The following is a 17,676-nucleotide window of genomic DNA, read 5'->3' as shown; positions in this document are numbered from 1 at the left end:
TTCAAAAGTGTGGGTTCGTTGAACTTGGTGAGGGTTTTCTTCAGAATTATTTAAGCTTGGGTGACGAAATTGCTTGCTTCTGTGGAAATTGTAGCTCCGCTTCGGATTCATTCGGGCGCAGAGTGGTTGGGCCAGAACACGCAGATGTATTTGTCTGCAGCGTAAAAGAGTGTCAAATGTTTTTCTAGCAGTAGCTGGCAAGGAGTACTCAGGTGCAGTCGTCCACAGACTTAGCTTGAACATTCGATTCGATTTTAGCGTGAAATACGTCGAAATGTCTAGCGAAAAATCGTTCAGACGAATGTGGAGGACTTAAATTCCCCCTCAAATCTGAGAGAGATGCAGCAGTTGCGACTAAATTACATTACACCATGGCATGAGTAAAGCGTTGCTTAAGCTTAAACAGTGGATGACTGTACATAAAATATCGACAAATAGATCACCGAAAAGGTGCCCCCACTGGTGATAACAGTAGTGGGTATTATGGAATTTCCGTTGGTAGCTGCGCATTTACCTGTAATACGTTGTGAATGGGGTGCCGCATACTGCATATCCCCATTAACAAACAAATCAAACGTCTACATATTCCGATGTTGGCATGGATCTTGTTCTCTTTATCGCGAGGGCCCTCTCTCTCTCTCTCCACACACCATGTGTGCGCCGTCGGGGCGCGCTTCGCAACGGCGGCGTACCCTCTTGCCTTACCACCGCTGTGTCGTCCGCAGATGGCGCTATAACCAAGTCCAAGTACAAACAAAAAAGGAAACATGTACAAGTGGAAATAGTCAATGCGCGTCTCTTTGGCTACTGACGTCACGTATTGCATATAGGCAGGCTTTCTCAATTAAGTTCCGCAGCTCCGCTGGCCATCCACCTTCACAGAGTGGAGTGGTAATGATATTGTCACGTACCCAAAGACGACGCAGCTGTCTTGAAGGAAAAACAAGTTTATTGGAGTGAACTTGTGCTCCCTTAACAGCTCAAAGAATACACAGGTGGCAAAGCAGCCGCCAACAAAGTGACGTGCGCAGGCTAGTGTCGGCGAGTCGAATGCTGCGGCGTTTGCTCTGCGGACATTTATCTTTCAGCGCGGATGTTTCTCTAACCGTCGATTTACATCAAGAACACTGTAAATATAGATAATAGAAGACTATTATTAGGCTAGTGGCGTTAGGGCGAAACATTCTCCCCATCAAATGAAATAACCCGTGCGGCACAAGAAAGAAAGAAAGAAAGAAAGAAAGAAAGAAAGAAAGAAAGAAAGAAAGAAAGGAAGAAAGAAAAAAAAAGAAAGAAAAAAAGAAAGAAAGGAACATGCGCATCACTTAGGACACAGATAACACAGCCCGGCGCAGCCGGGTGGTAAGAGCAAAAACATAAATAAACAAGTACAATGCATGGTTCACAGCAATATTTTAAGTGCGAATGCACTTTATAAGCGACCCCAAACCTTCCACCGCCGGCGGCGTCGGCGGCGGCGGCGGCGTCCGCAGTCCTCCTCTCTATATAAAAAAAAACAGCATCCGGCGCCAGGTTTCGATCCGAGGACTTTGCGGCCGCAGCGCGACGCTCTACCGACTAAGCCACGGACACTTTTTTTTTTTTTTTCTTTATTGCCCATCTCGGACAGCAACACAAGGTACCAGGTACAATGACAAAGAAAAAAATCACAGTAATGCCGCCATGCCCCCCAGGGCCGGTGTTGTCATTTAAAATTCCCTAAGCGTAGTAAGGGGTTCAATTTTTGACAACCACTCTGGCGGAGAGTTCTTCGCTCTCTGAACTTCAACAAACTGTGACACACTTTCCCTAAAATACTGTCTCGTTGGTCGCGCGTCGACATCGCAATGCAGCCAAGCCATGCGAGAACGCCAAATGCTGTGCAGACCTAACAACATGACACTGTCAAATGGTACACCATCCTCTCTATCAATGCACAAAAAACGAATACCGTGTGGACTAAGTGGAAAATCTTTCTGGAGTGACCGTTGGAGGACATCCCAAAGGAACACTGCGGCCCAACAATGAAGAAAAACATGCTCCACAGTTTCGGGTTGTTTGCAAATGGGGCAGTCGGTTCCCCATGGAACCGAGAGCCCCCTTTCATTCATCCAAGTAGCGACTGAAAGTGTACCCGTGTGCAATTTAAAAAAGAAAGTCTTTGCCCCAGGTGACACTTCCATTCGCTTGACTCTTTTTAACACATCTTGTCCTGGACCATTGCTGTACAGAGCTCTATACAGTGGCACTGGGAAGACTACGTCACATACATCCTTATATAATTTTTTCCTAGTTACACTGGCCAGATATTGCATCGAAAAACGCGTTGTTAAAAATCGGAATGACAAAACAATTTCTTTAAAATATCCATGGACACCACCTGGCATGCAACTTGAAGAAACCACAAATTCTGGCAAAGCACGCATTAACCGAACTTGGATTACAGTGCGTAGAAAAGGGTCCTGTACATCGCGTAGAAATAAAAATCGATTTACGAGTTGCCGTACATACAGATGAGTCAGTCCTAATCCGCCTTCACGGATTCGCCGAAACAAATTCGTCCTACTGCTCCTTTCCCACGTGGACCCCCACACAAAAACAGCAAATACGCGATGCAGCTTCTGGACATTCAAACGCGAACAATGCAGCACTTGCATAACGAACCAAAGCTTTGCCACGAAGAAGATATTACAAGTCGTGGCTCTCGCGAACACTGACAGCCCAGTTGCTTTCATTTTTTCCGCTTTCTCTTTCAGTGATTGCACCTGCCCCCGCCAGTAGGGCTCGCTGTCGCGATAGTATTCCAGAGGGGTTCCCAAGTACTTTACTGGGGTGGTTACCCAAGCTACATTAGCAAAGATCGCTGGCGTTGACCTCCATTCACCGTGCCAAAACCCCAGGCATTTTCCCCAATTTACCAGACTCCCCGTGACCTCCCCAAAATGCTTCACTGTTTCCACGGCGAACATCACGCTTTCTTTGTTCGGGCAAACAACGGCAATGTCGTCAGCATAGGCGAGAAGTTTGACCTCTGTCTCCTGTAATTTAAATCCGCTTATTTTAGCACTGTGAATGATGCTGAGGCACAGCGCTTCTATGTATACACAGAACAATAAAGGACTTAGGGGGCAACCCTGGCGCACCGAACGCTGCACCTCGATGACCGCTCCCAATTCCTTATTCACTATCAACCGTGTAGTGCAGTTCCGGTACGCCATCGCCACTCCCCGTACAATGACAGAACCAAGGTTGATGTGCTCTAAAACATAAAACAGGATCTTGTGGGAGACGCAGTCAAAGGCTTTCTCCAGGTCGAGCTGGAGAATCGCCACGCCCGAGCCCATTGCATCGCAACATTCCAGTACGCTCCTCGCCTTGTGGATATTCGTAAATATGTTACGACCCCTGATGCCACACGTCTGATGTGGACCTACAATTTTCTGGATTACCATTTGCAACCTTTTCCCCAGAACCTTCATAAAAATTTTGTAATCAACGTTTGTCAGTGAGATTGGCCGGTATGCTTTAACATCCCTTAATTTTTGCCTGTCGTCTGTTTTCGGAATTAGTATTGTATGGGAGGTAGAAAAAGATGGAGGAAGCGCTTCAATTTCGTAGCCTTGATTGTACATGTCGGCAAGAACAGGAGATATCAAAGATTTCAGATGTTTATAGAACGCCGCACTAAGCCCGTCAGGACCTGGTGACTTGCCCGGATTCAGGTTTTCGATGGCACACTTAACTTCCTCGGCCGAGAAGGGTTGTTCGAGCCATTCCTTTGTTTCGTCATCCAAGCGTGGCAACGCACCGATAAAATCTCGCTTGTATTTTTCTATGTCGGTTTCTCTGCACGCGAACAGTGCCTTATAGTAATCGAAAAATGCGCGTTCCACTTCCTCTTTTTCCGAAGTTACATAACCGTTGGTTTCTATTTCTTTAATCATATTCCGCCGGGCTTGCGTCTTTTCTATTCCTAACGCCCGTTTTGTGGGTGCCTCCCCGAACGTCCAATGTTCCGCCCTCGCCCGTACTAGCGCTCCGCGATAGCGGTCTTGGTCAATGACTTCGAGTTTGTGCTTAATCTGCCCTATGTCGCCTTTGAACATTCCTGGATTTTTGTTCTGCAACGCAATCAACCTTTGTAGGTTCGCTCGCAAAAGGTTTTCTTTTCTTTTTTCCTCATATTTTATACAGCTAGACCTTTCTATGGCTTTTATTTTAACGTCTTGCTTATACAGCTCCCACTTCTCCCCGATTTTACCGTTGTGGCCTTCAGCTATTTCCGTAATTTTTTCTACTACAAAACCCATGAACATTTCGTCATGTAACAGCTTTTCATTCAGTTTCCACAGATCCCACGAGAAAGGGGTGTTCTGTTTTTTCCTACCCAGTCTGCATTTAACCAAACAGTGGTCCGAGGAAGAAATCGGCTGTACATCATAGCCATGACATTGTTGGATTAAATTTAGCGAAAAATAAAACCTATCTAGCCGTGCGTGGCTGCACCCCTGAAAATGTGTGAATCTCACGTCTCTCGTACCCTCAAGGCATTCCCCGACATCAATCAAGCCGAATTCGTCAACTATCTCAGCTAGCAGACTAGTGCTAGCGTCTCTGTAGGTGGTTTCGCTTGCTTTATCACGGCTCGACAGTACACAGTTAAAATCCCCCAATAACATAAGCCGCCTTTCGGTGTTTAAGTGTTGCTTGAGGCTATCAAAAAAATCTAACCTGGCCTCCAATGCATTTGGCGCGTACACACAAATAATTCTGTACTCGACAGAGTTGCACTGGCAATCGCACACAACAAGGCGGCCAGAAAGACATGCTGTGACCGCTTGCATTTCCAGACCCGGCAACTTCTTTACGAGCAACACACAACCCGCCGACGTCCCCACAGCGTGACTTACAGAAGCGTAGTAACTCGACGTGAAACGGCGCACCATGCCCTCGGTCTCTTCCTCTCCGTCCACCTTCGTCTCCTGAACTGCTAGCACATCGATGTCCTCATCGATTAAAAGGCGATATACCTGGCTTTGTTTTCTCTTTGAAGCCAGACCCCGGACGTTTAATGTTGCTACATTCAGGGACCCTTCCATTTCGCCTCCCTTTAAATATTAGAGACCGCCGGCATGGTGCTCGCCCTTTCGCGTCCGCGTTTCGCTAGACGCTGCCCTCCTCCGCCGTGGAGACAGGGGGTGGCTGCTGCGTCGACGGCGTTGCTGGTGCCGGTTGCTGCGTTGCCGGCGTTCCTGGGCGTCCGCGTCTCTTCACGACGCTGGGACGCGGTTTCACAGAGGAAGAGCGTCGCCCCGGGTTAGTTTTCAGCGGCGGCTCTTCGCTGGTGGCCATGGCTCCATCTTCCTCTCCCTCGTCCGTCTTGTCCAGGCCGCGCTTGCCGTTGTTCCCAGCGCTTGCTTGCCCGCCTGCCTCCATGGTCTCATCCTCACTTGATTCGGGCTCAACTTCAGTGGGCTGTTGGTTTTCTAAACCGTCCACTGGAATCGCAGTAACACACGCTGCCACCTCCTCCTGTTTCTTTGGCTCCGTGTCTTGGGACGGACTTGCAGGGGTCGCCTCCACCTTTTCCAGGTTTCCCGTGCCTTGTGCTGCTGCTTCCGCCTCGGCCACGTCCATCAAGTGCTCTGAAAACTCTTCTCTACCCGCAGGCCCCGTCACGTTGGCGTAAGTGCGGACGCAACCCGCGTCTGCATGGCCGAACCGACGGCATTTCGAGCAGCGAGGCACCTTGCAGTCACGGCGAACGTGACCAGTCCCTTGGCAGCGCAAACATTGCATGGGCCTGCCTGGCGCCACCAAGAGGGCCAACTCGCCTGCGACCCTGATTTGATGCGGCAAATCTTCCACCGTCAACCCGGCCTTGAGCTTGAGCGTTACCGCCCGCGTCGTGGACCCCTTGTCCTGCACTCCATGCACGCGCCATCTTTCCTTGCTGACTTCAATGACCTTGCCATAAGAAGCAAGGGCGGTACGCACGTCCTCGTCTTCAACGCCGTGCAGCAGCCAGTGAAGCTTAAGCCTCACCTGCTGGTCCTGCGGATCCACGACGAGGCACCGGCGTCCCTTCACTTCCTGCTCGCCGGCCGCCAGCATCTTCTTTGTAGCCTCGGCACTTTTGAAGGTCACCGCCCACACGTGGTTGATCTGGTACGCCCCCAACGCTATCACGTCGGAGAGCATACCAACACGTGCGAGCATGTCTCTGAAGTCCTCGACGCGGAACGGTCTGGCTTTCACGTCCCCGTGTAGAAACACCGTATTCAACACGATACGTCCTGTCGGCAGTTGGGGCAAAATAACTTGGTACTCGTCATCGCCGTTCACTTCAATCCTGTTACCGCGGCCACTTCCGGCCACCGTAGCGTGCGGACGCGGAATCATGACTAAGCCACGGACACGACGCTGATATCCGTGTTAGTAACGCGCCTTATATCTTTAACGCATTCAAACTACGTCGTCAGCGGCGTGCGTTGGCGACTCAGCGGCGTTATAGCGGCTTGATAACTGCGTGGTGTACACGTGATACTACAAACCCGATGGAAGAGATGGAAGAGAAGGCGGCGAGGCGGTGGGCTGCGGGGGCCGAGCGCAAGCGCCGCAAGCGGGCCGACAACCGTGCATTCGCACTTTCACATTCTCCCCCTCGGGGAAATGCGGGGGAATTTTACCTGTCGTTTCGTAATCCATGTCTAACGTCTTGTTCTGGTAGCGTAATAAGTGGTCTTCTTGGCCGCAAATTACCACCACGGTCATCACACCGCATCCTGCATCTACTGCAATTAATAATACGGGTAATAATGCTTTTTGTACAATATTATTAATATTTTTAAAGTACACGTTTCAGAAACCAGTACGTATTGAAGAAAACTGCTGCTCATGCGCATAAAGAAAGTAAAAATGGAGGTCAATGTCCAATTTATTCAACTGAAAAACCCCAAAAGTAGCAAATTTAAAAAAAAAAAATCGAAAAGTGTAGGGCAATGCTGCTGCATTATTTAAACATGTGCTCGCAGGTGAACCGCAACAGCGTTAACTTGACCGCCATGGCTGCCGCAGCAAGCTCCATCAACAAGACGGAGCTGAAAAAGGCTTTCCAGGACTGCCCCGAAGACGACCACAACGCTCAGGTTAGTCACGCAAGTCACGTGTAGTACAGGTGACGTCAAAAGTAACTGTAACACGATCTCGTAAATTTACATGAATTTCTTCTTCCTGAAACTGCCTGGCGCTGCATTGGTGTGCGTCTAAAGGAGTCCTCCCTAAATGAAATAGCTTTTTGTGAACCGGTAATAGCTGTCATAAAGCCACTAAAGTAAATATTATGTTGTGTTCCCAAATCCTTGTTCCGATTACTTATGATGGCACTTGCACATGTAGTAGCACATATCATTTACTAACCGAGTTAGCCTCATAGCACAAATGCTAACGCCCGCGTTGCGCCGTTCTGGCATGATCCCGTGCGCTCCTTCATCCCGAGCAGCGTCGTCCGATAAAGGACGCTGAAGTGAGTTTGTGGAAATCTTATTCGACGCCACACTGTATGGCATAGTCTATGTAATTCATAATAGGACTGTTTATAGGTAGACCAGCCCCTCAGTTCATCTGTAATCGTCGGCAGAGGAAAGGACACCGTGCTATGTTCGCGGCGACCACAGCAGTTACCGCGGTATATAATGCACCTTGGTTAGCGGTGTGATTTAATGCTGTCGCTTCCTTTGATTTTTAGCCATGTGCTGTTTCAGGTGGACTTTTTAACGCGCAGCGTTATGAGCCCTGTGTCGCAGAAAAGCCGGAGTCGTCGTCGGCGTTGGCCGTGAGCGAAAAATCGGCGTCGGCGAAAGTTCTCGTAGTGCCACCTTGCGGCGCCAACTGAAACACCCGGGATCGTAAGGCACTGCCTCAACAGATGTCGTGCGAGTAGGAGCGGAAAGTTTTCACCACTTGGGGGCACCGCTGGGCGGCACGATTACGTCAGCACTAGGGTGTAATGCACCGCCCAGTCGCTTCTGATACACATATGGTGTCCGCGCTGCCGTATATTTGTGCGACAGCACTAGTGAGTCTTCCTCATCGCTGAGCACGATAACGCTATCCCGTATTAATCCTAAAGGTGAACTTAAAGAGACACTGTAGTGATTTGTAAATGTTAGATAATTTAAGGAGATTAAATTAATTAAAGGATGGGGTCCTTACGTCGTGTTTCCGCCACTCTGGGGGCGTTGACGCGAATGTACTCAGTAAAAAAATCAATTCAGACGGGCTGTTGCATTTCCTTCATCTTTCGTGCCTATTTCCTCTCAGTTTTCCTCTGACACGCGACTTTTTTTTTCGGATTGGTTTGGCTGCATGCGCGCCTAACCGAACCGCCGGCTATACCATATGACTATACCAGTACGATGACGAGTAGTGGGAAATCCATCGCGAAGTGAGAACTGAGCCCCGGCAAGATTGAGGCCGAAAGAATGTGGCTCCATTTAACATAACTCAAAATAACTCAACTCAAAATAACCCCCCGTGTGTACGAGATTTCGGCGCACGTTAAAGATCCCCAGGTGACCGGAGCCCTCCACTACGGCGCGCCTCATCGCCTGCGTTGCGTCGGCGCGTTAAACCCCACAATCAATCAATAAAATCAAATCAAAATAACCCCACACCCGCACATATGCGATCCGCATGCTGATTTACGACGCTTCGATGACTTCTCTTCACTGGAGTTGTAAGTAGCATGTGCGAGTGCTACTGGTACGCTTGTAGAAAATTTAAAGTGAATTAAGGACATTATAGGTACCGAATTTAACATATATCTAATAAGGAAGTACAAAATCAACCAAATATTTCATTGTAAAGCGTACAACCAAGGCACGAGAAGCACTTTTCTGAGGGCAGGGTGAACTAGCAGTTGGCATGACAACCACACATTTTCGATCACCTTTCCTGCCGTAAGAAACACAGTCGCTGGTGATCGACTATTTGTAGGGACTAGGGAAAACTTTGTGCACAAGCATTATTCAAGAAATGTTACCCGCCGTGGTGGCTCAGTGGCTAAGGCGTTGTGCTGCTGAGCCCAACGACACGGGTTCGATTCCCGGCAACGGCGGTCGCTTTTCTGATGGAGGCGGAAAGCGAAAACGCCCGTGCGTTCGATATTTCGGTGCACGTTAAAGATCCCCAGGAGGGCAATATTAACCCGGAGCCCTCCACACGGCGCGCCTCATCGCCTGTGTAGCGTCGGCGCGTTAAACCCCACAATCATTCAATCAGAAATGTTTAGCGAAGCATGTCGGGATGTAAGCAAACAGCAACAGCAAAATGTACTTTGGAAGTGTTATTTCCGCAGCAACCAGTCCGCTCCAGTGGCTCGGCGGTAAACCTTAGTGCACGAGTTTCTCTTACAGAGGCCTTGAACAATTCCAGCCAGTGTTACCAGAAATAACTTACAAAATAAATTATAATGGCTTGAAATGCGGTACCTAAATGCATGTGGGTAGGACAGTATAGACGACATTGCAACAGTTGCTAACAACGGTTTATTATGTTTCCATACGACGGACCTAGAAACAATTAGATGTGGTTTGCTTGGAATTTAAAATGAGGAAAAAGAACCTTTTTCTCGTCGGAAGCTTCTTTCCCTACCAAGGCTATAGTATACGTACAAAAAGTTTCGACTGTGAGTGAAAAAATTAGAGTCTTTTATTCACGTCTTTTTCTACCCCTTTATTTCCTTACTACCAGCTGTTTTGCACGGCCTGTATGTGAATTCTGTTTACACGTGTGTAACCAAACAACGCTTCATCGAAAAGCGTGTGGTTAGTGAGGCTTCTTCTGATTCATGAACTTTTTTTTTACATTTTCCAGATCGCAAAGGCTGTCAAGTGCGTTATTGATAGCCTCGAAGTGGTAAGTGCAGTACTTACGGTGAATTCGCTGTAGTGGTTTACTGCCTACGATGTTCTGCTGTAGTGGCCACAAAGTTGCCGCTCCGAAATCATTCAAACTGCAGTGGCTGTGCCTCTATAAGAAAGACACACACAAAACGAACGGTCCGCATGCGCAAACGTTTGGCTCACGTTAAAGAACCCTGGGCGGTGTAGATCTTATCTCGGAGACGTTGCATCCAAAATTAAATCGAAACAGATCACCACCGCGCCATTCCATTCAAGCAGCCGGCCCTTGCGACACGGCGGTTGGCGTGGAATTCGCGAGAATGAGCTTATCCAGCTCGGCTTAGGCCGGGTTCAGACTGTTGTCTTAATTTCTTTAAATAATGACGTCATTTCACGTCTCAGCCAACTGAACTGCTTGAAACGCCGTTTCTTTACGTTCATAGCGCACGATGTTGCTGTTACGTCGGAAGACTGAACATAGCCTTATATGCTCGGGTTATATAGCTATAGGTTCATAGTTAAAAACTGGTGGTCACCGATCAAAGGTTTATTAAAAGCGTAAAAAAAGAGACGTTTCGGCTTCCGTACGGAAGCCTTGTTCACTGACTTAACTATGGACCTTTTACCCGGTCAGACGAGATTTCGCCAAACCTTAGATTTCATTATATAGCTAGAGTTGGGATACTGCAGCGGGCAATCAAGAGTCGTTCGTGTATCCTATTCATGTGAGCAGACCTCACACGGAGAGATTTGAGCTTAGTTAGGGTTGACTAAAAGCTGTTTCGCATTTCTTTAATTAAAATTTGGTATAACGAAAAACTTCGCAGCGTTTCTTATGTTATCCCAAAGACGACCTGAAGGCTAAGGCCTTAGTGGCAATGCATTAAAGTCAAGCACATAATTTACTATAATTTTGTGTTCTCTTTCTCCGCAGACTGATGTTCATCTCCAACATATCTTTCTTCTGTTTCCGGCTTATTTCATCAGCAACGCTTATATTTATTTCAGCACTAACTTTCATTGTCATCCTCATTTTTCCGCGTTAAATAGCTTAATTAGGCCCGCTGCTTGTATGTTCGCTCGCTCGGCTGCGTTCTTTCATGACTTGGATGGGCTACCTCTCGCTACTGCCTGATTTGAACTCGCACTATGGAACGCCCAGTGCTATGTAACGCTCCTGAAGGAGAATCTTTTTTATATGATGATGACCAGCTTTCGTTTGAGGACGTTGAACGTTTACTGAACGACGAGGCATCTAAGGCTATCGCCTTATAGTAAGTTTGCTTTATCGGGCAGGCGTTTGACTCCGTTTCGCACATTTTTACTCCGTGCTTCGACCGAAATTCCCTAACCACCGTAATTCACGAGCCATTTTATAATTACAGCAGTGCGAATTCGAGAATTTTTGGCTTTTTAAATAGGGTAGTGCCTCAGAGACTTCGCTAGCCAATCGGCGAAGGCAGTGAACGTGAATATTTCATCATGTGTTGATTTCATAAAATATTCTTAAGTGTTAGTTGCTTGCCAAGATCGCAACATGTGAAGCTTATGTGTCCTTACGCAGTCCTGCCCTGTGGTGGAAGGTGCTGTTGAAAACTAGTTGCTGACGTCAGCAGGACGAAGTGAACACATCGGGAAGAAAGAGGAAAACTGTAAACTGTAAGTCCGCTCACGCTCGTAAAGTTTGCTTGTTTGAAATGAATGGACATGAAAAGAACAAAGGTCAATCAATCAATCAACCAATTAATCAATCAATCGTTGGTGTGCGAGGAACAGCCGTATGGTTTTAAATGCAGAGCATTTCAGTAACTCACGATGTCACCCGCGTTGACGTCCGTAGTCCGCACCGCACCCCTCCCTACTATATAAAAAAAAATACTATCCGGCACCCGGTTTCGATCCCTCGACCCTGCGGGCGGAACGCAATGTACATGGTGCTCTACCCACTGCGCCACAAAGCCGACACAGAATGGGACGCTATGAACGCGCCTTATATCGTTGACTCATTCAAATTACTGCTGACGAGCGCTCTGTCGTCAGCAGTTGCCACAAGTGCAACAACATTAACGTAACGCAAACTACTTAACGTCGTGCGCCCCCGGAAATGCTCTGCATTTGATCGTGCCCCTCGCGAGGGGGATGTTTCACTGCGTCTTCTCTCGGTCGCGGGACCCGTGGCGCCATCTGGCGGAGGCGCGGCACAATTCGTAGCACTTTCTTTGAAAAAGCGCCTCGAAAGCGCGGCAAATATGAAATAGGGATGACGCGCTTTCGAGGCAATCCGCCGACGCGGCTGTTGATTTACGATTTCTCAGCTAATACTCATCGCTTTAACAAAATTCTTGCGGGAGGAGATTGCTAATACATTGCTTTTTTGTGCTGGCACACACACACAAAAGCAAAATAATCAAGGAACTATGCACACACTTCACAAAAGGGATCGTTTTGGTAGCACACAATGAAAACTACACACTGTCATACACACAAACATACAAGCACCCACATATATATCTGCACAAGTAAATGGCATAGCAGGGAGGCATGTGCCACGCGGGTTATCGTCTTGCTCAGATGCTTGCTAAAAATACATATAAAATAACAATATAAGGTTGAACGGGAACAAAGTGGCCTAAGCCTAAGATGGCTTCCATGTGAAGAAAGAAGCGTATTATAATTAATATACATGTATTGGAGACGCGAGGCGGAGAACAAAGTTAATTTACAGTAAGAATGAAAAGAATGAAATGGCCTTTTTAGCATTTCATAATATAAATAATATTAATAGTCAATCGGAGGATGGGTGAGGGAAATTTGTTAGATCACACCGTTCATTTTGAAGGTACGTATTAAAATCTTACATGCTGTCACACTTTCGTGAGATGAATCAGAAAATAAAGATGCTTCAGCAAACGTAGGCATGCTATGGTAAAAAGCAATACATCACCTACCGTATGAAGTCATCACCAGGCCACGTTCAGGAAGTCCTTTTTTGGCACGAAGATAAAATTTTAAAAGTTTAGTTTTCCCTACTTTTCGACGAAACCTATGTATCTCAGAAGATGATATCGCCTAAATTTACTTTCCGGTACTTGAAACGTGATTTTACTGTTGCCTTTTTATGCATGCCGATACTTTCAAAGGGAACAGCGTGAAATGAATGAGTGTGCAGTGCAGTGCGCTGCAGTCTGGAACGTTAAAGATTATTACGAGGTGTACAGCAATGTTGTTAACGTTTTTGCAGGGCTTCTACCATGATTATGCAGCGCCGCTTGTAGCGCGTATCTACTCCAAGACGAAGACTATACTACCGAGGTTTTGATGCCCCACCAAGAAAGCAGTTGGGGCGTCCGTGGACATTTGAAAGCGAATAAACACTCTCAGTCTGCTCCCCGTCTTGAATTTTTACATCTTCAGCAGGTTCCGGTATTTGGCGGCACGCATTGCTGTGTTTTCCACAGCGAAGCTGTTTTGCAAATCGCAATTTTTCGTGTATACGCAGTTAAAAACACCAAGAAATTGCCAAGCGAGCGCACGTGAGCGCGGGCCTCGTGGCGACCGCTCGGCAGTTAAGAATACCAAGAAAATGCCTAGCAATTGTGTGTGCGTGCCTACCGACAACCACCCAGCGTCCCCTGCGCACGTTTGACAAGACAAGCATACCCACGTAGGGAGGCTGACCAAGATTGGCCCAAAAAAAAAAAGGCACCAGCGTTCGTCGTAATCGTGACAACGCTTCCTCGGAACGAGAAAGACTCCAGAGTTCGCCGTAATTGTGGCAACATTTGCTCGCAACGAGAAAGACACGTCATAGCGTACGCCACTCCAAAGTGATGTCCGATGACTATCACGTTCAACATATAGAAAGAAGCTTACACTTATAGCAACAATGATAGAGTAGTGATTGTTTTTGGTTTTTGCTGTTTTTTGTTGCTTTCTGCTGCTTTCTGATGTTTTTTTTTGTTTTTGTCCATGATTTACCCAATGGTATCCGGTCAAATAGACTTTACGCCTATGACTGCGTGTTGTACTACCCTGTCAAGGGTGTCGTTGATGCACGTGTGTTATAACCAGATTTGTTCAGTCTCAGATTAGTGTGCGCAATGGCAGATGAACTTCAACGTAGCTTAATGCTACCATGTAACATTTACTAATAAAAAAAACCACATTAAGGCGGCTATCTTTTAAACAATGATGTATTACAAAGTGTACACGAAGTGAAATATATTGGTGTAGCATTTAATTCTAAACTAGATCGGGCAAACCATATTCATGCAAGAGCTTGCAAAACTTCTCGACTCTCGTACTACTTTTTTCAGAGAAAGTTCAAGGATTCTCCTAAATCACTAAAAGAAACACTTCATATTGTCGCGTATTCCTCTGCTCTATACAAGAAGTTTGAAGACGACGACGACGACGAAGGGAACGCCTCCAGCTACCTCTCTTCAGCGCGTGATGACGGACTGACGACGAGGACGACGAGGAGAGTGTCTCGGGCAGTTGTGCGCGAGCTCGTGCAGCGAGCTGGGCGGGCAAGAACGCCAGTCTAGCGCGAGGTGTGCGGAGATGATGATGAAAAACTTTTTTTGCTGGGTTGTTGAAGGCACAAGCTCGCCTTATTAAGTTACCTTCAATCCCTTCACTCACCCGGACTATTTCATCTTCGTTATTGCTATATATATATATATATATACATCGAGAGATTCCGCCAGCCGTTACCTGGGATTCGCGGGGGCGGCGTCCCGAACGCACCAGCGTCGGCCCCGGCCGGCCTAGAGCGGCGGACGCCGCCGCTGCAGCCCGGCCGTGCGTTGGAAGAAAGAAAGCGGAACCTGTAGCCACCCTGATGGGCTAGCTCGGGGCTACACCAAAGCGCGGCACAAGCGCAGACACCGAAACAATTCGGCATGTGAGCTTAGTGAGTCCCATTTATACCGATTTAAAGTAAGTTTAGTAAGTTTGAGAATTGCGAGAAAGCTGAGGGAACTTTTATAATCGCTATTTATCAGAACCAGTCGCTACTTTCGCCTTTTGTAATACCTGTTAAAACGCCACCGAATCGGTATTCACAAATTTAGAAAACGGAGTCCTATTCGTGGCAATGAGTGCGGAAAAGGTAGCGTTTTTCGAGCGGTCAGATGTCTGTATGTGGTCTCTACATTTCGTTCTCCCGCCTGCAAACCAATCCTTAACGTATCTTTGCCGTACGACCACTGAATTCCGGCGGGTCCGGGCTACCCAGGAGGTGCTGTCGAATGAATTAATCAAGCCGTGCGAAGGATGCGCGCAATCTACGCGAAGCTGTGCCAAGACAGGCCCGAAACAACGGTCGCCAAAGCAGACGACAAAGCTGGCGAAAGGTTCCCACGGACGCTCCCACCGGGGTGAGCGCGGGGAACGCTGGGTAACAGCGCCCATTCTCGGCGCCATGTATATACACTGTGCTAGGTGAGCAAAAAGCGCTCTCTCCATTTTCAGCCGCGTTGAGAGTTTCTTGTCGCGCACGTTACGACGGAACCGTTGACTGGTAGAGGTAGAAAGCTTTGCTTTAAAATTTCCAGGGTCTACAATGTTATCCGTAAGACGACTTGAATGCGAAAGCTTCAGTGACGATGGATTAAAATTGTTGTTACGAGATTTAATGGAAAGGGAGGTCTGTGAACAGCGGTGAAAGAAGGGGGAGTAAGCGGAGGAATGGTTCAGTCCATATGGAGGTCGTCTTGAAGAGGAATCATTTGCAGATCGTGTAGACCCCAGCTAAATCACCCGTACTAGGCCGCTTGTCGTGGCATAATTGATAATGTCGCCGACGGGGTCACCTGAAAGTGATGTGGGGTCAGCCCAAGTTGTGGAATCGAGGTAGGGAGAAGTGAATGTCCGTAAGCCAAGAAATACAGGGGAGTGCCAGATGAGGAGGTTCAGATCGGCTGTGATGCGGTGGGGATAATAGGGGCATCGAGGAACGTTCTGTGGATAATAACATCGTCATTTCGTCTCTGGCGGAGCACAGGTGTTGGTGAAGGACTTGTTCAGGAAGGTTTCTTTAGTCGGGCTAGGGTGGGAAGACGCTAAGGTGGCCTGGAGGTGCGAGATCCTTGAGGCGTAGATGTTTCAACTCATTGTATTTACGGGGTCTGATTGCGTGAGCGAGAGTGGGGTCATCATCGAGGCAGTTAAGCGTGGGGAGGGGGGTGTCCAATAAGGGCGGTGCCTGGGGGCCATCGGATATGCATGATTTGTTTGTTTTACGTTCTATTTCTCCACATACACGTTAACCGTTTACATATCTTTCATTCTCTTCCGGTGCGGTTATTTTACCGGCAACTTTTACGTCGCAACGTATGCTTTTTCAAGGCTTTTGCAGACGACGCGGCATCTTCATGTGTTCACCAGTAGCAAACCAGCGGTGGAACGAACTTGCGCTGCACCCACGCCAGTTTCATTAAAGCCCTCATTCTAATCTGACGTGCACTCTCCTTTCTCTGACGACGGCTTGGCAGCCGGAAAACCTTCTGGTCCATCACCTTATAATTGACGTCCTTCTGTCATCCAGATTTCTCCTCTTTATTAAGCCGGCTTAATTAGCTTCGCTGCTTGTCTTTTCGCTCATTTGGACGGGCTCTTTCTCGCCCTTCATCTGCAGTGTACTGGTTTGCACGCCCACGGCTCGCTACTGCCAAGTTTAAGCTCCCGCAATGGATCGCCTATGGCTATGTAACGCTCCCGAACGAGAATATTTTTTATACGATGGTGACCGGTTTTCGAACAAGGAGTTTGAAGGTCGACTGAACGCCGAGTCATGTAAGGCTCTAGCCTTAATAAATTTGCTTTGGTTTACATCATTTGGGACGCCTTTCCTCCGTCCTTCCACCGATAGCAACAACCAAAATGCATGAGCCATTTTATTAATACAGCAGTGCGTCTTTGATGCTTTTGGTTAGTTTGGGCACCAAAATCGTCTTTGACGCGTTTGGTTAGTTGGGGCACCAGAACAGTCTTTGACAGTTTTGGTGCCCCAACTACCTATACAAGTGTGTTGCTGGGTGAGAAGAGAGAGAGAGAGAGAGAGAGAGAGAGAGAGAGAGAGAGAGAGAGAGAGAGAGAGAGAGAGAGAGAGAGAGAGAGAGAGAGAGAGAGAGAGAGAGAGAGAGAGAGAGAGAGATTCATTGGAGAGGTTAGCTCTAAACAAGAGAGAAGCTCGCTACTCCAAACTTCAAAATAAGGGAACGGTACAGTGACTTAATTTCTTAAGAATAAACGAGGTATAAAAAATTGCATTAGAAAGGATCATCACCGGAAGATACGTGTGCTCAGTGAACAGTAAAACGTGTACACTGACGTACAGTATGCCATTAGAATGTATGCACATACAGCTTTGCTGAATTATTTAGTGTTACCATGAAGCCGTAGCCTGCATATAACAGCGACTCGTACAACTACCGAGAAGTCAAGGCTAACCCGTTGCTTCGCGGGATTCTCGCTGCCACAATGGGCCCGTTGTGTGTATTCACGTGCAACACGCGGACTTGCTATCGTTCGCAAGAACTGCCTTGTCTGGAGCATTTATTCCAGAGACTTAGGCGAGCACCGGGACGTCACTAACGAGGGGCCACAATGCGATACTTGAAAAGCTCTCATGCGAAACTATTGCGCGGCCATTATAAGCGTCCTTTGCTTCGTGCTTCACTCTTCTTTGTAGCAAGCTGACAGCAGCATAAACGGCGGACGAGATGAAGAAAGGAAAGATAATAGGGCAGGGAAGAGTATGGATTGC

The 17,676-nt window shown here is 47.6% G+C and overlaps 1 protein-coding gene across 3 annotated transcripts in view; it reads left to right on the top strand.

The window, feature by feature from the left end:
* The window catches only part of LOC144153672 (uncharacterized), a 46,512-nt gene that overhangs the window by 10,774 nt on the left and 18,062 nt on the right, over window positions 1–17,676 (top strand). The window contains exons 6-9 of one of the 3 annotated variants that reach the window (XM_077685332.1): window positions 7,035–7,148; window positions 9,877–9,918; window positions 11,470–11,557; window positions 13,147–13,291. The exons of 1 other annotated variant lie outside the window; for it this stretch is intronic. In XM_077685332.1, coding sequence (XP_077541458.1) covers window positions 7,035–7,148; window positions 9,877–9,918; window positions 11,470–11,505 — 192 coding nt within the window. In that variant the 3' untranslated portion in view covers window positions 11,506–11,557; window positions 13,147–13,291. Of the gene's footprint in view, window positions 1–7,034; window positions 7,149–9,876; window positions 9,919–11,469; window positions 11,565–13,146; window positions 13,292–17,676 lie in introns of those variants that run through there. One more of the 3 variants, XM_077685333.1, reaches the window with a different exon arrangement.

The sequence above is a fragment of the Haemaphysalis longicornis genome, unplaced genomic scaffold (assembly GCF_048455015.1).
Source record: "Haemaphysalis longicornis isolate Haplotype H1 unplaced genomic scaffold, Haemaphysalis longicornis Haplotype H1 scaffold_9, whole genome shotgun sequence".
Taxonomy (NCBI): Eukaryota; Metazoa; Arthropoda; class Arachnida; order Ixodida; family Ixodidae; genus Haemaphysalis; species Haemaphysalis longicornis.
The sequence above is the reverse complement of the archived record's forward strand: the minus strand, read 5'-3'. Positions and strand labels throughout refer to the sequence as shown.